At 36.8% G+C, this 22,186-nt stretch overlaps 1 protein-coding gene, 2 long non-coding RNA genes and 1 pseudogene across 3 annotated transcripts; 2 read left to right on the top strand and 2 right to left on the bottom strand.

Moving 5' to 3' along the window:
* Nucleotides 1–645: 645 nt before the first annotated feature.
* LOC120189269 lies at nucleotides 646–901 on the bottom strand. Its single transcript, XR_005522503.1, has 2 exons — nucleotides 832–901; nucleotides 646–759 (listed from the first exon to the last, which is right to left on the bottom strand). It is a non-coding gene; the product is annotated as an uncharacterized LOC120189269 (long non-coding RNA).
* A 1,871-nt stretch (nucleotides 902–2,772) lies between these two features.
* On the top strand, nucleotides 2,773–4,662 carry LOC120189276. The gene is made up of 3 exons (XR_005522504.1): nucleotides 2,773–2,991; nucleotides 3,062–3,189; nucleotides 4,471–4,662. It is a non-coding gene; the product is annotated as an uncharacterized LOC120189276 (long non-coding RNA).
* A 5,121-nt stretch (nucleotides 4,663–9,783) lies between these two features.
* LOC120189350 lies at nucleotides 9,784–12,830 on the top strand. Its single transcript, XM_039192655.1, has 8 exons — nucleotides 9,784–9,899; nucleotides 10,007–10,177; nucleotides 10,422–11,117; nucleotides 11,159–11,261; nucleotides 11,377–11,637; nucleotides 12,067–12,128; nucleotides 12,199–12,438; nucleotides 12,551–12,830. The coding sequence occupies exons 1-8, from the start codon at nucleotides 9,784–9,786 to the stop codon at nucleotides 12,828–12,830; spliced, it is 1,929 nt and encodes a 642-aa protein (XP_039048586.1).
* Nucleotides 12,831–13,240: 410 nt separating this feature from the next.
* On the bottom strand, nucleotides 13,241–20,417 carry LOC120189414 (annotated as a pseudogene).
* Between the last annotated feature and the right edge of the window lie 1,769 nt (nucleotides 20,418–22,186).

Raw genomic sequence — 22,186 nt, 5'->3', positions numbered from 1 at the left:
GCGGCCTTAGTCGTTTTCGAGGTTGAAACTCGGCTAAGTAACCTAAACCTTCACTAAGCGAGAATGCTTAGAACGTTGCAAAAACAAAGGAAATGGGAAAAATAGAGAGATGGGTGCTCAAATGGAGAAGAGAGAGTTTAGAGTGAATGCTAACTTGTATTCCTCAATCTGAAGTGAGTAAATGAGGTGGGGATGAGCCTCCTTTTATAGTTGGAGCCCCCTACAATCAACGGTTAAGATTAAATTACATCAACGGTCAGAAAAGAGAGCCCTACTCTATCTATAACTCTAAATTAAATAATAATTAGTGGGAATTATCTCTAAGATAATTTCAAATAATTATCATGCCTCTTCTCTCTCCAAGGTGGATGGGCCAGCTCTGTTGGGTCTTCTAGAAGGCCCAAAACGTGGCAAAGGTAGTCTCTGGCAGCCTTGAACGAACTGGGCTCGGTCTTGGGCTGGCGGTCTGTGACACTATGATCATTTATTCAAATGTCTAACCCATTGACGTCCTTTATATGTTCACCCAAGGGATTTGGCTAAAGACCTCTCCATAAAATAAAAAGAAGTATTCAATTAACATGGCAAACATATAGTAGCCCTACAAGCAACAAAAAGTTAATTACCGTTGTTCGACGATGTCTTCCGTTCCGGCTGCAATACTCGAGTGCGATATTCGCCTAATGCCCAAATAGGGAAAATGTCGCGATACGCGGAGTAACTGATCATGCAATTCCGGTTGAACACTCCCATGATTTCCTGCATGTAAAAGAGGGTACGAAATCAATCAAAGAACATGTTTCGTACACACCGAGGAGTCGAAAGATTTACCTGTTGTGGGAAATCCCGTTCTCCATTTGAGAATTTATCAAATATCTAGCTCCTTTGTGCAGTGGCGTCGAATCTCTCTCAGCCTGTTAAACAAGTTCAGAATAGACACAATGAGACTGAGAAGATACTTACAAACTTCTAAATCGACAAATGTGCATCTACGGAAGCTTCGGTATCACTCAAGCTGAAACATTTTCCAGACTAACACATGCAGCAGGCACATATATATTATTTATTAAATATTAATAAATATTTAATAATTACTATTTTGATTAAATGATATTAAATATTTTATTAATATTAAATTCATAAAAAAATTATTTTGAGTATTTATTCTTTGAAGTGAAAAGTTCGGAAAATGACTTACGAAAAATTAGACCGTAAGTCATTTTCAAGAAAACACAAAAAAATTCTGTTGACCAGGAAATATTTTACGTTGACCAATTAATTTTCTTCTAACCAACACTGGAAAATGAGAAAAATATTTTATAAAAAATATTTTACGTGAAACAAACGTAACATGGGATTGAAATATATGGATGATAGCCCACTGAAAATCATATTTTTAAACCATGTTAATGTTAAAAACTTAAAAAAAAATTAACTCGTTTAAATTAAATATAATTAATTTAAATTATTCCATCGCGAACAGAAGTGTTACTTATTGGGAATCTTTCAGTCAATGGCATCTGACTGATTATTGTCGCCGCGGAAACCACAGTGGCTGTTACCGCCATAAAACCAAACCACGGTGACATTACCGCCATAAAGACCACCGTGAAAGCGATTGAAACAAAGAGGAAATGAAGAAAACGAGGGCTTGGATTAGTAACTATTGGAAACTGAGACAGAATTATTTTGTGTATATTTTATTAGTTCTTTTTTTATCCCAAAATTCACAATTTCCTGGCTTAGTCAAGATATTGTGTTTGCATCGAAAGGAAGGGCCGCACTCCGATTTGTTTGTTTTATTATTGGTTAAAGCGCGCTGGAGGTCCATAACTAGGATCAAATGATCGGTTTTGCTATTAAATTGTTAAACATTACAAACTGATTATTTATTTTATCAAATTATTATAAATGGCCATTGTGACAGACATGAGTATATGACTCGACCTGACCCTAGGGTCATTTTTTAGGAAAAAATGGACTTGGGTAAGGTTTTTTAAGGACAAGGCCGAGTCGGGTTTAAGGTGAAAAATCCCAACCTAATGTTTTTACACACACAAAAGAAAGATCGAGTTTTGGGTTAGGTGAAACCTTCCTAAGCTCGAGTCAAGTCAGAAAGGTGGAGCATAAAATATACAAGTCGATAAAATACGACTTGTCCTGACCCATGCCCATCCCTACTGTGACGTTTTTATGATCATAAAATTTAATAAATTTATTGACCATTTTATAACAATTTGATAAATTTATAACCATTTTTGTAAAAGTTCGATAAATTTAATAACTATTTGTAATACCATGGTGATCATTTTATAATATTTGATAATTCAATGATTATTTTATAAATTTAAAGTTTAGTAACCAAAAAATCATTCAAGAATAGTTTAGGGACCACTTGTGTACTTTTTCCTTTATTATTTACAACAACAAATGAGGACACAAAATCTGTAATTTTCAGAATATTCGTAAATCACACAAGCAAGCGTTTAAATCAATGCAAAACCTTGCTTATTGTTGGCTGTCACCCTTAGCTTTTTCAAGTTTTGGGTCATTAACAATATATCTTTTTAGAAAATTAGTGATAAGATGGCAACTCGAGGCCAAACCCAACTGCTCTTCTCCACCATTAATCCTCGTCGAAACCAATGAAACATTCTTCACAGGTCAGGCAAGATCATGAAATTCTGCTTCTGTGAAATTCAAAATCGCAAAAAGCAAATGACCCATTGTTTATTTTTGGATTTTGATTTGGAAAAATGACAGGTACTAGTAGAATTGAACTTAGTTCTTGTTTCTTTTTCCCGCCATGATCAGCTTGATGAACAGTCAAATAACTGGGGTTTCGGTGTATGATGAAGACTTCTTCCTTATTCTTTTTCCTTGGAGGGGTTGTTGTGCTGATTATACTGTTGATTATCGGGTTAATCAATTGGAAAATTTGACGACCAAGGGGGACCAAGAGTTTTGCATCGGAGAGTAAAAGGCATGCAGGTAACGTGTTTGATGAATTATTTCATTGGGAGTTATTGGTTTGTGAAGTTGATTTATGTGTCATTTGCAGCATCGCCGGATTTCTTTAGCGGCGATCTTCGAAGTGTTTTCTATTTTGACGTCCGGACATTGAAGGGCAACCAAGAATTTTCACCCTGATAATCTCCTTGGCAAAGGTGGATTTGGACCTGTTACAAAGTAAGCAAACTTTGATATATTCCCAGTTTTCATTCTTTCGAAAATATTCGTGTTTAATATTTACATCTAACATATACATTAGAGCGTGGATGTGAGATTTGATCCTCTAAATACATGAAATAGTTTTGGTTGAGTTTTTGGTTTATTCATTTGAGAAGTATACTTTTTTTTTTTAATTTTTAAATTTGATCTAATCGAGTTTAGGGAGGGTCTGTTCGACTGAAATTCGATCCGAATTTTGAAATAAAAATCCACAAATGTCCCAACCTAACACAAATATTAAAAAATGAATTTTATTTGGCAAATTAGGGATTTAATTGGAAAAAATATAGAGAGATGAGAGAGGGATATTATATCAATTATTCTTAAATATATAGAAAAAATTATACTATTATCTCATGTCTGGTCGGATCAAAGATTTTTCATTCTAAACACGAACTCCACCGTGACATAAACTTATTTTTTTCCTAAAAAATAAATTTTATAAGATCGAATTGAAATCAATCAAATTATCATCTCTAATGACAAATCTTTGAATTTAGTACAGATTAATGCATTATATATGATTCTCCAAATATATGAAAAGCTTAGAAATAATTAAGCATACCTATATCTAGCATATGGATATAGTGCATTACATACAGTGATGGATTGGATCTTGATAAAAAAAACTGAGGACGTACTTAATGTTTTTACAAATTTTAGAAATATAAATTATATTTTTTACAAATTTTTAGACTTGATGGGATTTAAAAAATTTAAAAGGGGATTTAATTAAAAATATTTAAACAAAATTAAAATCTAATGAGAATTTTAAAAGGCCAAATGTTAATTTTTTAAAATTTGGGGTAGGGCCACTTTGGGGCCCATTCATTATCGTCCGTCTTGGTTGCATATGCAGAGACAGCGATAGGGGCTGGCAGGAACTCTGGTCCCAAAATGTTTAAATTATTCTTTAGTCCCATAAGAAATCGTAATGTTCTAAATTAGTACAATAGTAAAATTATACATTAGCCCAAAAATCATAATTTTATGTTTTACTCTCTTCAGAAATCGATGGTTAATGTAAGTTATATTATATCTTTGGTTAAAGTACACCAAAATGATCCACTGGTCAACAAGCTTTCAAATGTAATCATCAAACTTCACAAACGGTTCATTAAACTTATCAAATTATTACAAAATGGTCATTAAACTTACCGAACCATGTCTCGGGATGCATTTGGAACTGATATTAAAACAATAAGGATTTTCCATTTTTCTTCTTTTGGTTATTAATAGGGAAAGCTAAGAGATGGAAGAATGGTTGCTGTGAAAAGACTGTCCCATGAGAGATCCCAACAAGGAGAGTCGGAGTTTCTTTCGGAGGTGAGGTTGATCACAAGCATCCAACACAAAAACTTGGTTCGCCTTCTGGGATGCTCCGATGGGTCTCAACGTCTACTTATCTATGAGTTTATGAAGAATGGCAACTTGGACCACATGGTATATGGTATATATAACTCACCCCAATTTTCTCCTACAACTCATACATACATACATATATATATATATATATATATATATATAAAGTATGTGCATATAAACATGGATCAATGATTCATTTTACTCGTACTAGATGAAGGAACAAGCAGCCCTTTTCGAAAGATAGAATGTTATATAGTTAGGGACGTCAAAAAAATCCAGACCCAACGGATTTGATCCGATCTAATAAGATCAAACTTTTTTTATATAAAATTTGGATTTCGGGTTGAATCAGGTTAAAGTTTAAGAAAACCCCATACTACTCTAGGATAATTATGAAAAAAAAACACTTCTTTATGTATTAATATATTAATAGTTAGGTTTTGATACAACTATATGTAAAAAATTATCATGGGTTCGAGGCAAATGTAAATATTTTAAACTCGGATTGAGTTGAGATCATGGTTGAGTTTTGTTGTTATAATGTCAAGTCGGATTCGGGTCGGTCGAAGACCAGCCCCACGTCATTGCCATCCCTATACATGGTCTAGCGAATTCAAACTTAGACCTATTACATATTTACATGCCACCTCTCAAAAACAATTATACGAATATGTACGGATTCGAAAGTTCCGCATGCCATTCTTTTTTTAAATAAGGGGAGGGAGGTAGTAGTTATCTAAAGATCAAACTCGAGATTAACGTCGACTGAAGACCTGATATTTATCTTGCAACCAAAACCTTGTAATAAACTTTGAAATATGTGGGTTCGAGGCAAATGTAAATATTTTAAACTCGGATTGAGTTGAGATCATGGTTGAGTTTTGTTGTTATAATGTCAAGTCGGATTCGGGTCGGTCGAAGACCACCCCACGTCATTGCCATCCCTATACATGTCTAGCGAATTCAAACTTAGACCTATTACATATTTACATGCCACCTCTCAAAAACAATTATACGAATATGTACGGATTCGAAGTTCCGCATGCCATCTTTTTTAAATAAGGGGAGGGAGGTAGTAGTTATCTAAGATCAACTCGAGATTAACGTCGACTGAAGACCTGATATTATCTTGCAACCAAAACCTTGTAATAAACTTTGAAATATGTTTGTGTTGTGAATTGATGCAGGAACGAATGAATATTCTTGAACTGGGAGGCTAGGTTTCGGATAATCTTGGGTGTAGCACGAGGGCTTCAGTACCTACACGAAGACTCACATCTGAGGATTGTTCATAGGGATATCAAAGCAAGCAACATTCTTCTCGATGACAAGTTCCAACCCAGATCGGTGATTTTGGGCTGGCTAGGTTCTTTCCTGAAGATGAAGCTTATCTTAGCACCACTTGCTGGCACTTTGTAAGCCCCTCTCTTCCCCTACAATTTTTTTTAAATAAAATTTGAATGACGAAGTATGACTCGTCAACTCGATTCAACTAGATTAACTCGAATACTCACCCCTAATTCCTTCTACCTCTAACTAAGAATGAATGAACAAGTCATGATCAGGTAGTGCATGTAAATGTATTGATGAAGATGATGAGATTATTTGTTTTGTCTGTTTGATTTTGTTAAAGGGGTTATACGGCTCCAGAGTATGCCATTAGAGGAGTTGTCTGAAAAAGCTGACATTTATAGCTTTGGAGTTCTTGTGCTTGAAATCGTTAGCTGCAGGATGAATACTGATCTTACCCTGCCCTCCGAAATGCAGTATCTACCTGAATATTAAGCAATTCTAATTTTGATTACTTTTAATATTTCTTTATAATTAGAGATTAAATTGCAAATATAAGACACTACATCCCTTAAACAATATTCAGAGTTTCGATATAACTTCAGAGAACTTTTTTTCTCCTACCCGAGAATCTCCTTTGTTCTCCACGAACTGTCATGGCAATCGAGTCTCTCACCATCAACTATTAACTTTTCATCCAAATCAGAAGAAAAACCATCATATATCCATACTATCATCTCTCTCGTTTAACACCAATAACTATCAACTGAAATATTTTTGGAGTGAATCAGGCACATACAGAGTCCCACTTTGGTCATTGTCCTGGCATTTTTTCAGTTAACATGGACGATACTGTAGGAGGATCGTGGGTTTGCATTCGTTGACAATCTTAGTAGGAGAGTGCATAGGAGGGTATTGTGGGATCGGTTTAGCCGTTTTGGTAAGGTGATTAAAGTTTTATTCCGTTTTTTAATAGCAGACCCAACTACAAGAACAAGACGTTTGCCTTTGTGCATTTTGCGAGTAAGGAGGATTTGATTACTGCTAAGGAGAAGATGAACAACGTCCTTGTTGATGGGAGGAGAATATTAGTGTCATATGCGAAATATCAGAGTAGTGGTCCGAGGAACTTGAATCGCAATAGTAGTAGAGGCTGGAGGTGTAGGTGTCGAGGTTTCGAAAAGGCAAATGCATCTAGCCAAGTGGTTGGGGCTAGGAAGAAGGAGATGATGAACAGGTTCTAGGATGGCAGAACATATAAGGATACGGTAGTAGGTTTGAAAAAAGATGAGGGTCAGCAATCCAGAAACCTTGGGACAGGAGAGAGGAGAAGAAGACATGGATTTCTTCTTCCCTTTGGAGGAAAGATCATGGCTGAGGACTTCATTAACAGGTATCGTTTATTGATGAAGGAACGTTTATTGATTGAATCTGATAGTAAGCTTGCATAGAGTGGGTCAGAATTTTGAGCTCTGTCCCGGTGTATACTCTAATTTAGTAAAAGATATTGTTACTAAGTTAAGGGAGTTGAATGGTATTATTAGATGGGTTGCTAGGTCAGCCAATGTTGAGGCTGATAGTTTAGCCAAAGCTGGTATTGGCTAGTTTTACATTTGTGATTTGCTTTTGTAGTCTTTGGGTTGGATTATGTACAGGGAGTGTTTATGTGTTGTTGTTAAACATTATGTATATGTTTTTAATGAATCCTAAGGCACTCTTTTCCTCCTTCCGCTGATTGAGAAACACTTAGTGTTCCATTAATCATGAAGGGGGTTTTTAACGAGGCCTACATTCCTATCAAAAAAAAAAAAAACAGGTATCGTTAAAGTGATATTTGAGGTTGAGTTTGTGCAAAGGGCATTGAGAACAGAGGGAATCAATGTTAAGGTAGTTAGATGGGGTTATGCGAAAATGCATGTTTGGTAGTTTCCGGTCTGTGGGAGAAAGAAGCAGCTATAGAAGATAAGTGGGAAGCTTTGTCCTTTTGGTTTGAAAGGTTGGAGCCTGTCTTCCCCTGAGCTTGAGAAGGGGAAGATGATGAAAGGGTTGATGAAGATGGTTCTCAAGGAGGAACAGTGTTCCTTGGGAGAGGGATTCGTCAGAGGGGAGCAAAGGGGAGATCGAGGTGGTCTGCAAGGGCAGTTGAATTCTCAGCAGATGTCAGACTCTAGAAGCAGGGTTGAAGAGTGGGTTCGAGGTTTTTCACAAGGAGGTGGCCCAATGAACGAGGGAAATTGAAAAATAACGCTGAATCCGAGGACAGTTCAAATGTTGACCTTTGTAACGAGGGGACAGTACTAGGTGAAGGTTGCAGCAAGCAGACTGTGTCAGGGACTTTTTCTGATGGGAGGAAAAAGGTGGTCAGCTTACAAGGAGACACCTCGGGGAAGATAAAGTGGTCCAAGAGGATGGGCTTATTTCCAACATGGGTAGGAGGAAGTATTTGGGCCTGAGCATTTTAGTCCATCAGCAAATAAGAATGGGAATAAGAATGAGGCTTCAATTTCAGATACACAGGTTGGATATGGTATGCAGAATGGGTCTGTCTCTATCACAGAGAAGACCTTTTGGGGGAGTGTATCGGGTAATAATGTCGCGAGAGGATATCATAATAATTTTATGCTAGGGAGGGCTGCCAAAAGTTGTGATGGTATGGATGATGTTATTGGAGCAGGAGAAAAGAATCAGAGGAGACAAAAGAAATGGAGTGTTGGAAAGTATCCAATTTATTGGGGGTAAAGTTTAAAGGAGGAGAAAGGAATTCCTGACCAAGTTGTTCCTTTGGTGAAGGATAGAGATGTTTGAGGGGTGGGTAGTTGGTTCAGGGGTTATGGTCATAAAATGCATTTGATGGTAGAATGGTCCATTATGTGTTGGAATGTTAGGGGTCTGGGTAGGAAGGTAAAGCACGTGCTATTAGGAGATTTGTAGAGGAGAAAAAACCAACTATCTTATTTTTGCAAGAATCCAAATTGGAAACTGTTAGCACTATGTTAGGTAGGAAAGGGAGGTAAAATCCTTAATGGTTTTGGCAGTTGTGCCTGCTGTTGGTTCGGCTGGTGGTCTAATAACAATGTGGAATCAAGGTATTTGTGGTGAAGGAAAGGTCATCTGAACTAGATTTGTGGCGTTAAAGGGTTTGGTTGGATGGTATGCCAAACTATTGTTGTTCATAAATGTCTATGGTCCAAGTGTGGAGGCTGATAAAGAGCCATTTTTCAGGGATTTATTTTCCTTTCTGGAACAGGTGGACTGTCCAGTGTTTAGGTGGGGATTTCATGCCTTTTTGACGCAGGAAGAGAAAAGGGGTGGTGATGTGAATTTGATGTCGATGAATTTTTTCGAGTTTTGTCTCTAAGGCAAATCTAATTGATTTGCCTTTATTGGAGGTCAGTTCACGTGGTGTAATATAGGGAAGTTCCCACTTTTGAGAGATTGGATCAGTTTTTAGTTGATCATAGTTTTTTCTCGCGCAATTCCCAAAGATCAACCAAAATCTGCAGCCTAGGTCCATTTCTGATCATAATATTATTCTGCTGGAAATAGGGAGTGCAATTGGGGGCCGAAACCGTTTAGACTGTTTAATTATATGTTGGAGGAGGAAGGGTTTAGTGAACTGTTGACAAAAGAACTGTTCAATCTGGGTACACAGGAAAACTCGATACCCATTTCCAAAATTCTTAACCGGGTGAAGGATGTCGCAAAAATTGGGCTGGTAAGGGTTTTCTTCAATTACCAGGCCGAATCAGAACCTTGGAGTCTGTGATACAGGATATGGAAATGAAATTGCAACAAGGGTCTTCTTTGGTCAATGAATTCTATTGTTGAAGCAAAGAGAGAATTATGGGAGTTACAAAAGAAGGAAGAATCAATTTGGATGCAAAAGTCTAGATTGAAATGGAGATTGGAGGGGATAAGAACACAAGGTTTTTCCATCATAGTGCAGCAATTAGAGGGAGGATAAACTACATAAAAGCTATCAAAGTTGATGGTGAAGTTATTGAAGACCCTAGGTCAGTTAAAGCTTCCGTGTGGAGTTTTCAAGAAGTTGTATAATCAAACAAACACCTTGGAGGCAGAGGAATTAAATCTGGATTTTCTCAAGCTGTCCGAAGGTCAGTTTAGCTTTGGAGAAGCCTTTTTCTGAAGAGGAAGTTTGGGAAGCTATTGCTCATTCGGATATCAACAAAGCTCCGGGTCCGGATGGTCTGAACTTAGGGTTTTTTAAGAAGTTCTGGGCTAAATTGAAGGATGATATGATGAGGTTTTTTAGGATTTCTATGTGGGGAAGGTATGGGAGCCGGAGGTGAACTTTTCCTTCATTTCTCTTATTCCAAAGAAGGCAAATCCGGAGGGGTTGGAAGAGTTTAGGCCAATTAGCCTAGTGGGAGGTCTTTATAAAGTCATCTCTAAGGTCTTAGCTAGAAGATTGAGTTTGTATCTCAATGATATTATAAGTCAGTCCCAATTTGCTTTTATTCCGGGGAGAAACATCTTGGATGCTCTTTTATTGCAAATGAGTATTGATTTTGGAGGAAGAGAGGGCTGAAGGGAGTAGTTTTCAAGGTGGATTTTATGAGAGCTTATGATTCGGTAGATTGGAAGATTTTGATTCAAATTATGAGCAAAATGGGGTTTGGTGAAAAGTGGAGGTCGTGGATGTTCCAGTGCATGTCAACTGCTGAGATTTCGGTTTTGTTAAATGGGTCTCCAACAGAGAAATTTCATATTTCCAGAGGTCTGAGACAGGGTTGTTCGCTTTCACCTATGCTTTTCAACTTGGCTACTGAGTTGCTGCATTTACTGTTAACTAAAACAGTGGATATGGGATTGTTTTCGGGGTTTGATTTAGGACTGCAGGACCGAGCATTCAAGCTGTCACACCTTCAATTTGCGGATGATCTTATAATTTTCAATAAAGGTTCCATTCGTGAGTTGAGGAATATTAGAAGAGTGTTACTGATTTATGAACTTCTGGTGGGGCTGAAGTTAAATCTAGGTAAAAGCAGGATTTTTGGAATCAATGTTGAAGAAGGGGAGCTAACTAATTGGGCTAAAGTTATTGGTTGCTCGGTTGGATATCTTCCATCTGAATGTTTAGGTCTGCCTCTGGGGTTCAAGAGGAATTCGGCTGTTATGTGGGATCCTATAGTGGCGAGATTTAATGCTAAATTGAGTGGTTGGATAGCTAATTCTCTGTCGATAGCGGAAGAGTGGTTTTGGTCAAATCGGTGCTATGCTCTCTTCCGGTCTATTTTCTGTCTATGTTCAGAATCTCAGCTGCTGTGATACTTAAACTTAACTCTATCATGGCTTCATTTCTGTGGGGGGATTCGATTGACAAGAAAAAAATCCATTGGGTCAACTGGAAGTCGGTCTCTAAACCAAAAATCTGGGGGGTCTAGGGGTCCCTAATCTAGCACTTTGAACCGAGCTTTACTAGGAAAATGGGTTTGGAAGTTTTCTTCTGATAAGAAATCTTGGTGGAAGAAAGTGATTTGTGACGCCTACAATTTGGATCCGAAGTCCATTATTTTGGAGAATTCGGTGCCAGCTCGTGCATCGTGGATTTGGAAAGGTGTGGTGAAAAACTTCTTCAACAGTGATGATTTTGGAGAGTGTCTTAAAAGGAATATGTGTTTGAAGGCGGGGAAAGGGGAAGATGTGCAGTTCTGGAATGATGTATGGTTGGGTGATGTTCCCCTGAAATTGTTGTTTCCTAGACTTTATGTTCTATCAATTAATAATCAGGTAAAGTGAAGGAGTTTAGGGTAAATAATGCTTCGGGTTGGGTGGGGACATCCAAATGAGAAGGAATTTGGCTGATTGGGAAGTAGAACAGTGGATGCAGTTGATTTCTATGTTGAATAATACCTCTCCTTTTCCTACTGAAGATGATTGTTGGATTTGGTTAGGGAATGGTAAAGGAAATTTTACAGCTAAATCTTGTATAAACGCTTTTATGAACAACGTGGTTCTGAGCAAAATCAAGTGAATTGGGATAAGAATATTTGGTCTGGTTTAGCTCCTCCAAGGGTGGAATTGTTTGTTTGGCAACTAGTGCAACATAGAGTACCGGTTAAAGAGGAGTTAGCAAAGAGGTGTTGCAGAGATTGTTGACCAACGTTGTTTTGTGTGGTAGGGAGTGGAATCAGTTTCCCATTTGTTTCTGCATTGCAGGGTTGTGTGGGGTCTGTGGTCCTCCTTGAAAATGTGGAATGTGTCATTGGTGACTCCAAAGTGTACCATGGAATTTCTAATTTTGTGGGATGATTTTATGACTAACTCTTTGATTTGGAAATTCATTCCTAGGGCAGTGATGTGGTCAGTATGGAAGTGTAGAAATGAGATTATCTTTCAGAAAGGAAAGCTGGATTTGGTCAGATTATCTTTCATTGTTAGATTTAGAGTGGCTTCCTGGTTTAGTGCTCGTTTCAAGGATGTGGGTATTCCTCTAGATTCTCTAGTAGGTGATTTGAAAATTGCTGATTCGATTGGTATATCAGGAAAGGATTGCTCTCAACCTGCTTGCTGGGTTCCTCCACCGGAGGGGTTTCTAAGTTAAATGTTGATGGAGCGATGGTTTCGGGTTGGGAAAAAGGAGGTATTGGTGGTCTGTTTCGAGATAGCAGAGGTCTATTACTTCAGTGGTTTTCTGAAGCAGTAGGGGGTGTCCTCCTATCTTGGCAGAGATGTTGGCTATCAAAAGAGGGATTTGTCTTATGGAGGAGTTGGATTTTGTCGCAAATCAGAGAGTTATCTTGGAATCAGACTCATCTAACGCTCTGAAGTGGATCCAGAATCCGGGTTTAAGCCCTCCTTTGCATCTATCCTTGGTGAAGGATATAGTTTCGCTTTTGATTGGAAAGGATATTATTTTTAGGCATATTTCAAGGGCGGCAAACTGGGAAGCTGATAAACTTGCTAAAGATGGGATAGGGTGATTTTGGTTATTGTTGTGTTTAACAGGAATTGTACCTCCCTGTTTGTTGGATGTTTTGTGTTAAGTTTTATGTTCTTCTGTTGAAAGTGTAGGAGTTTGTTCAATCTTGTAATCTGGTTCTTGTGAATAAAAGTTTTCTTGGCTCTCCTTTCCTCCTTCGTTGTTCCTTCATGTTACTCTCATAACATGGAGGGATTGAAGGAGGATTTTAATGAGGCCTCTTTCTATCAAAAAAAAAAAACTATCAAAAAAATTTGATATTGAAACCTCTACTATTCTTCTATCTATGATTCAGTCATTCTCGTACATGCATATATCTTGATTACATATTAATTATTATTGTTTTTTTATACTAGCTAGGCATGGAAGTTGTATGAGCGACTCAAAACTCATTATCTAAATGTAACTCGCAAAAATCGAAAATCTCAGTGTGATGTAAATGCATAAGCACGTTTATAACTAATAAAAATATTCATGACAGAAACCAAAATTACATGCATCCTCTTCTATCTACAATTCCAGCAATGTATGTTAGTTTAGGGGTGAAATCATACCCATTTAGGAGGGAACCCTGGATTGGATACACCTTACAAAATAGTTGCACAATGAGCAGTTCAAAATTGTGAATTGCTGAGGAAGGTAACCATGCATCTTGTTTGTTGAAACATCGTATCGATCTTCTGCCATATGTCGGATTGGATTTCGAGGAGCTTCTTTGCCTTGTCTTGTAACTTGGGGCGGCAGCGTATTGTTTCACCATGTATCTGACCAAATATGATAAGAAATTCCATCAATGAAAAGCCAACATAAGCCCTCTTGCAAATAGCATAAGAAAAACCGGAATACAAGAGAAGATGCATCACCCAATTATCAATCAAACTAGCATTAGATATATTAATCTAGGAAACTTAGGTTAAGCACTTTGAGATTTTCAGAGGCTTGTAATTTTTTATGGGTTCGAGTTTGGGTCATTTCGGTTTTGGATTATTCAAAGTTAAGGTCATTCTAGATACAAATCATTTGTTATTTGGGTCATCTTCGAGTTATGTTAGGCAAGTTCGGGTCTAGGGTTTAGGTCAGAATTGTAAAAAAAAATTATCAATCAAATGACATTCTTTTAGAGTAAGAAAACAATACCTTCAGAAATAACCTGATAACAGCTTGTATGAACTCAAAATTGTTCCTGTAGGAGATCTCATAAACAAAATAATCCAATAACAGTTCGATTGAAATCATCTCAGGTTTCGCATCAAGCTCTTCAAGGTTCTCATCGTCAATGATCTGAAGCATCCGAAGCTCCATGTCCAAAGCCGAAGGAGACAAGCCTTTAATATAATCAGTAAATGCTGAAACTGCAACATGTTAAGGTACACAAATATTAGCTGCAAAGACATTTGCCAAGGATATTCAATAAATTTCACAACGGAACTTACAATTTTTCATCTCCGCAGAGGACTGGAGACGCTGCAAAAATGCGGATGGTGGTATGTCAAGCTTCCTATCATTCTTTTCCACTTCATTGCCTTTTGCATCATTATGCACATTAGCTTCACCAGGTGTAAATAATATCTCTCCAGAAAGATGGAGCTGAAGGCAGGAAGAAAGGAGCCTTCTCGGGTTTCTTGGGAGGCTCGATTGGTTTGTTGCGAACCTGAAATTATAATGCAATTATGGAATCAATCTCTGCAGAAGCCCTATCTAAACTATACATAAAGCCAAAATAGAATTAATATATTTATTTCCGATACCTAACTACATGAAATAAAGAAAGAGTAAAGAGACCTTTATAATGTCTAAATTGATCAAGCTTTGCCATTGGCTTTTCGGCAACAGTGAGAGAGTAACTAGTTCCGGTATCTGCTTTATCAATGTTGCAGACAGAAGCATCTTTCAAAACTGAGTTGTCTGTAACGGGTTCATCAGAATCCTCAGGTTGAGATCCATCCTTAGATGAGATGGATGGCAAGCTGACATTTACAACTTCCTTTCCGCTTGCAAAAGAATCTACATTTGAAGCTCCAGAGAAGATTGACCGGTTAACCCTGATTAAGATTGCCATCAAATTAGTTTTTCTTACTAAGAATTAAAATAAAAGTATAGTTACAAGTAAAATCTGCATATTATACACTGAATGACTAAAATATTTAATATTTATTGTCAAGTGTTACAGTTTAGAAAATAATCATAGAAGAAAATTCAATAAATTAAGGAACATTCATCTTCAAGTTTTTCAGCTATTTAGAGTGAACAGAATATCACAAAGATAACCGACCGAATAGCCATACTTCTTTGGTCCTTAAGGTAAAGATGAGACAACTGAAAACTTACCACAGATAAACCCCATTCTGATCAACATGGGTAGTTGCTAAAATATCCATATTTGGTGACAAGGACAATGCTGAGATAGCTACATCAACATGTATAGCATCAATTTGTCTCGCTAAGATAACATCCCAAATTCTCAGACTCCCATCCATGCTGGATGATAGAAGCCATTTGCCATCCTCACTGAAACATACATCAGTAATACGGTCTGTATGGCCTTCAAATTTACGAACCATTCTTAATGCCACAACATCATAAAAACGTATAGCCCAAATCATTACTGTGGCCAAAAGACCTAAAAATAAAGTAAAAGAAAAAGAAATTGCTAAATATATGTATGAAGAAAGGAAGAAAAGCAAGACACAGATACCATAGAGAAGCATGAATACATGCTCAATGACAGGCTGACACACACAGAAAGCCAAGGTTCAAGGCTGATAAAACAAATACCAAAAGAAGCACTCACCATTAAGACGGTTGAAAACAATCTTAACCACAGTACATCCAATTTCCCATCTAGATTTTAGGTCACGTCCCTTGAAATCCCATACCTGCACAAAGAATCAATTAATCAAATTACACCCAGCAAAAAATCAATAAAATTTTTCACTGTCCTGCCTGCTTAGAAGTATGTATTATAGATCAAGTTTCCATTACCCTTCTCACTGTTGGCTGGAAAAGATTTTGAAGTAAAACAAAAATCAATGTGGAACGGTTTAACAAAGTGAGAGAAAATAATGCTCAATTTACGACTATACCCAACAAAGGAATATCAAAAGCTATAATCACAAATTACTCTTAGAAGTCTGTTAAGATTTAAGAATAGGAAAATAGAACAAGTATCAGGGAAAGAATATACCTTAATGTCTCCATGATACCCTGCACTTATCATCAAGGTATTTGTAGAATCACATGCAACTCCAACGACTTCTCCATCATGAGCCCTTTCTTTTGACCTGTCCAGATAACTACCTCGACTTATTCCAGATTGGAGGTTGAATCTCTCAATCCAACCACCTGCTGTCCCTAGAACAGCAAAATTACCACAGGCACTGATCGCACATGCCTGTTACCAGAGAGAAAATCATCAGTAACAATTCATATAGTTCCAGAAATACTAGTTCATAGCAGGGTTTTCTCATCTTTGAATAGTTTTAATATCAGTAGTATTTGCTGTGTAATGTTTTAAATGATGAGGAATGCTTAAAAAATAGGCTATACTCTATAGATACACGTACAGAAAGAATAGTGAATGTATTCGCTACATTTTGTGCAGGAAAATAGAAATATTAATACATAAAACTTGTGGGAAATAAATAAATACTAATGGTAGGAATTAGATTGAGCATAACCTTCAAAGGTGTGGGATTTTCAGGACATGGTCTCAGGATATGCTCACCAATCACAAAATTTTGAAGTCTCCACACAATGCCTGTTCAGTATCCATATGGCATGTAACCACATTGCACCAATCTCTTTCCCTGATTTCAGCTTTTTTTTTAATGAGAGGCAGACAGCAAAAAGGTTAGATCACTTTGACATAACAAAAGCATATTATTACTCAGAATGAGACTTTTGCAAAATTTCATTTGTATTTAAATGATACAAAGCATATAGCAGAAGATCGTACCACAATCAAATGCAATAACAGGCTTTAGTTTTAGTTCCTCCTCCTGAAATTGAAAATATGAAACTAAGGAGAAAGAATTGAGGAACACCCATGCTAACTTAGTCAGAAAAATCCTGAACATTTCACTCCAGCCATACCTTCATTCTTAGTTTTCTTGGCTCGCTTAGATATGTGACCTTGAGACAGCTCTCTGCTTTGCTGATCCTGATCACAAAAGTGTTGACAAAATTTTAACAAACTAGAAAATTATATTTATTGTAAATAAGAGTGTACCCAGGAACCAAAGCTCTTTCCAAATTGCAGATTAGATAAATACAGGATTTTATCAGGTCGTAGAATTAGAGAAAAATGTTTATATCACATTCAAGCCCATGTTTAGTTCAGACAATTTCATCAATTGGAAAGAACCAATATGCTAAGTAAAGATTTGGTTTGGAGTCAAGGGAAGTAGTAAATCCTACACACAAAAGATTACATGGATGGAGACCTTTAATAAAACAATGGGTCAGTTCAAGAAGTATTCCGGTGTTTGAAAATGAGCCTCCATTAATAAAATTTTAAAAGAAATGGATGAAAATATAATAATAAACTAATATTAATAATAGAATCTTTCAAGGAAGCATAGATCAGTTACTTTCAAACATAAATGACTGGTATAAGAGATAGAAGAAAAACCAGCAGATCGCATTAGTAAGGTAGTGTAATTCTGCTACCACCAAAGCAATGCAAAGAACTGAACATTGTACTAAACAAGCGTGGAACAATATGACGAGATCGAGAGGTATGTGTTATCTACTTAAATACATCATAGCCACCAAAGAACAGTATAACACTCAGGAACTGCGAATTTTTTTATATAAAAGATCTCACTGGGATGAATATAAGTTTGAGCAATGGTCAAACAGAAACTTCATACATATCGAAATTCATGAAGCAAAACAAAATTCCTCATTATAGATGTCAAACCTGGATGGTAGAGAAAAGGCGAAAAGCACGATCTTGACCAGCTGACAGAATATGTCTTCCATTGGCATAGAACCTGCCAAAGTGGGTAAAATTTCAATTAGGCATTTCATGTGCAAAATTATCTCCCAAAGAGAAGTTTAAAAATAACTGATGCACAGGCTAGATAGAAACCCAGTACAATTAATATTAAAATTTCAGAGGTCATGTGGCCAAGTACTACAAGGAGATGATTGCAGGTACTCTTCTAGAATTGTTTTGACCTTATTCACAATAACATTCTAATAAACTTTTAATTGTTAACGATATTAGGGGTGAAATGAATATGCAGAATGTTGCACATGGATAAACTTTATGGAGTGCTATTACCTGATCAACGTGGAGGAGGCAACGTGGAGGAGCACTGTGTCCACTCCGAAATCGCAGGAGACGAGGATCTCCATCACTTGTGTCAAAGATCCACATCTGCAAGCAACATATATATATATATATTATTATATCCAGAGGTGCATTTCCCAATATTATATTAGCATGCACAGCATATACCACAATGCAAAGACCAATTTTTGCACACAACCCACTTCTGCTAGCAAAGTTTTGCATCCTCTTGTTTTGGGAAGGGGAAGAATCAGACATATCAAGACGCATAAATAGATAGTGTAAAGTCAAATGTTAAATAAACCACAACATAGTTCATGTCATAGTTCTAAAGCATTGAATATGATACCATAGTGTTTCAAACCTCAATATTTTAACCATCACTTATGATACAAAACAACTAAATGCATAACACTTTAGCCACTTAAAACTTTATACTTATAGTCATAAATTTCATCAAAAACCGCTGATAAGCTAGAAAGATTTGTACTACATTGATCACACCTTAATTGAGTTGTCAGCAGTGAACTCATTAACACAGGCTCATTAGCAAAAAGTGAAGTGAAATAATTGAACTCTCGTGAGCCTCTCTTATGACTGATTGAAGCCTTTTCTTCTCAAGATTCCATATGCTTATGACACCAGAAGAACCTCCAGAAGCTAGAAGGGGCTGTCCATCTGAAGAATATAGAACACACATCAGCATAAACATGCTCAGTTTTATGGCTTGATTGATATTTCTTTAGTAGAAAATACCTGGAAAAAGCCCTATCCTAAACATCTACCACTGTTTAAAATCGAAGTTATCTAGTCTAATTGGTTTGAGCTTGAGTAGTTGGATTTTTTTGGGGTGCCAAACCCAAGCAGAAGAAAATAACACTTGACAGAGCTCAAGTCTGCCATATGCTGGTTAGCACAATTACCCCTATTGCAGCCTAAGCAAATTCCAATATATCTACAGAAAAATGAAGCTCAAGATCAAGCAAGGAGCTCTTAAAAGCTCCATAATGGAAATACCTGTGCTGAAAGATAAGGCAGTGACAGTGCCTCGTGCAGAATGTTTAAATGTTACAACTTCTTCATCATAACGTATATTATGAACGTGAATTGTTCCATCACCACAACCAACTGCAATAACATCTAGGGCTGGTGATGAGACACAACTGCAGACACCCGAATTCCATCCCTTGAATTCATAAAGTTTCTTTTTTGTGCTGATGTTCCAAAGCTGCAAAGGGCCCTCCTGGCTCCAATAAGAACCTGTTGAAACTCTTCTCAGTTCTACACGTCCAATTATCATAACATTTAAAGTTCACCTATTACTATATTAGCAACAAAGTAGGGAATGCTACCTTGTTTAAGTACGTATCTGGATGCATTATACAAGTAGGAGTGAATTTGGCATCTAGCTTGATATGTCCAATTGGAGCAAGATTGTCCTCAATTCCTTTAAACGACCATATGAAAACATTACCATCAGCATCGACACTTAGAATGTGATCCCCGAATAAAAACAATAAGTTGACTTTAGCACTGTGTCTGCTCCAATTAGCTACCTGCACATGCATTAATTTTATCACCAAAATCCAAAAGAACAAAATTTTAAGGGGAAAATAGTTATACATAACAAGTCATCAAAGAATGATGGATTTTCAAGCCAAGAGACACTTTCACATTAGCTTACCTATGGAAAACTAGGCTTTCCATTATACCCTATAATATATTTTTTGGGAAAATTAGATAAAAGAACAAGGATCAACCTGGTGAGCTCTTTTAAATACAGCAATATCAGTCCCATAGGCGGCAAACGTGTAATCACGGTAAGATGCAAGAGCTCGAATCTTCTTGGGTAATTGAGGACCTATACGGAAAGCATTAGATTGCGAAAGCTTTAAACCAAAAACTATTTTAAAAAAAAAACCTTACCAATTAGCACCAGATTGAGTTTGGAGCACTGCAAAAGGAAGCTAAAAGTGAGAAGATGAATAATTTCAACATTAGGGGAATCAAAACCAAATTTGAAATAAGAAGTAATAAGAAAGTTTAGAACTAACGTTGTAATTTGAAAGCTTTGCCAACGGTGACAGTTACGAAAGTTTCGGTGCCTAGTCGCTGAACGGAGAAAGGAACACCGCTGGTAATGTATCCTATTGCTCTGTATGGCTCGAAAATCCCCATTTGTTTCCTCTTCTCTTTTCACTCGACTTGAACGATAACTCCTGCTTCGGTTCTTGTTTAAAAGTGAGGCGGGCGGAGGATTTAGGGTTTTGGTCTTTTTAGTGCGGAATTAAAATAATCAAAATATAATAAACTACAGGGTAAACTCTACTAATAGTAATCAAACTATTATCATTTGTCTATTTCGTCACAAAATTTTTAATTTTTGTAAATTGTGTCACTAGTGTTAGATATTTTTCTATTTTGATCCTGGATGCTTACAAAAATTAATGAAGATTTGATGTGACTTGGTATAATAATAATTTTAGTATACCATTGTTTGTTAAAGTTTTTTGATTAAGCTAAAGGTGATTGTGTAGACATGTGTTTTGTCCGGGATTTTGTCCGGAATTTTTATTATTTTATTTTATTTTTATTATTGTAATTATTAAATATTAGATATTAATTTAATTTTTTTATTATTATTTTTAGGTCATTATAAAGACTCAATTTGGGTTTAAGCCCAGTAACCAGAAACAAGCCCAATAAGCCCGAACCAAAGCCAGCCAAGTCTCATGAGCCAGTTGTCCCTCCACAACCATTGAAAGCTACATGCAGCAAACAAGGAGATTACAAACACCATTCAACATACGTGGGGAAAATCATAAGCAACAACTGAAGGAAACCGTTCGTTGAAAGGGGCATTCATCATCCGTAAAAAAGGAGGAACGGGAAGAACCAAGAAAGGAGATCACAAAAAAAAAACAAGGGTCCACAAAAAAAACCTACTGGAACTGGAGGGTAAAGAGGAAAAGGACTACCATTGGTGATCAATAATTGACCCGAAAGAACATAGAGCAATAACAGAGGGGAATTTGCAGAGGAGATCTTTTCTGGAAATTTCACAGTGTAAAGGAATACGAAAAGAAACAATAATGTAATTTCACAATTCAAAAACAGAGAAAGCAATAGAAATATGAGGATTTTCGTATTCTTCTTGGGTTTTCTTTTAGTTTTTCTATGTTTTTTGTGTGCTTGTGTTATTTGCAAATAAAGAACTAAGCAATACTCACAGAGAGGCTAAGAGAGAGTAAAAACCCTTTTTTTTTCTCAATAATTTATAGATTCCAACAGTAAGCAAAAGTTGTTTGGGTTTTTACTTGGGAACGAGTCTTCACGATGGGTCTCTTCGGCCTATTTCCATGTTCGTATGAGTGCAAATAAAGAACTAAGCAATACTCACAGAGAGGCTAAGAGAGAGTAAAAACCCTTTTTTTTATTTCTCAATAATTTATAGATCCAACATAGTAAGCAAAAGTTTTTTGGGTTTTTACTTGGGGAACGAGTCTTCACGATGGGTCTCTTCGGCCTTATTCCATGTTCGTATAGATCTCATCTTGAAAAGAATAACGTCGCTCTTAAAGGGTTTGTTGGAGTACGAAAAATAAACAGTTGAGTGGTCCTTTAAGAATTTAAGGGTATGTTCATCTCTTTAATCTCCAAATCTGGATTTAGGGAAAAAGCAGAAGGTTTTACGTTCATATGGGTGATGGTTAGACTTTTCGTTCGTGGTAAGCAGTTATCGAGTCGTGTATGTTGATGGAGAAACGGCGGCGTCGATTTGAGTATGGGAAAAAGTTTGGCCGTGAGTGGAATTTTGGGGGGGTAAATGACAAAATGCGGGCGGCTCATTTGGTTTTCAGGGTAGGTTGTTGTAGTTAACAAAAACGTAGGATTTATTATAGTTAATGGGAAATCACCTTATATCCCCTAAATTACCCTTATCTTTTCACTTTGGCATAAATGGGGTGTGAATTTCTTCGTCTGGATTGTAGGCCCTTTTTCTTGAAGTTTTCCTTTTATTTCATTTGTAATACTCTGAGAAAAGAGAAAGCTTCACTCAT

This window comes from Hibiscus syriacus, unplaced genomic scaffold (genome assembly GCF_006381635.1).
Source record: "Hibiscus syriacus cultivar Baekdansim isolate YM2019G1 unplaced genomic scaffold, ASM638163v2 tig00116954_pilon, whole genome shotgun sequence".
Taxonomy (NCBI): Eukaryota; Viridiplantae; Streptophyta; class Magnoliopsida; order Malvales; family Malvaceae; genus Hibiscus; species Hibiscus syriacus.
This window is presented reverse-complemented; position numbering and strand designations above follow the sequence as displayed.

Bases quoted from the DNA above. Each gene is read 5' to 3' on its own strand.
- LOC120189350 (XM_039192655.1), top strand. From the start codon at position 9,784: ATGGAGATTGGAGGGGATAAGAACACAAGGTTTTTCCATCATAGTGCA. The intron at 11,118-11,158 runs GTGCTATGCTCT...GTCTATGTTCAG, and splicing joins GAGTGGTTTTGGTCAAATCG to AATCTCAGCTGCTGTGATAC. The intron at 11,262-11,376 runs GTCTCTAAACCA...TCTTGGTGGAAG, and splicing joins ATTGGGTCAACTGGAAGTCG to AAAGTGATTTGTGACGCCTA.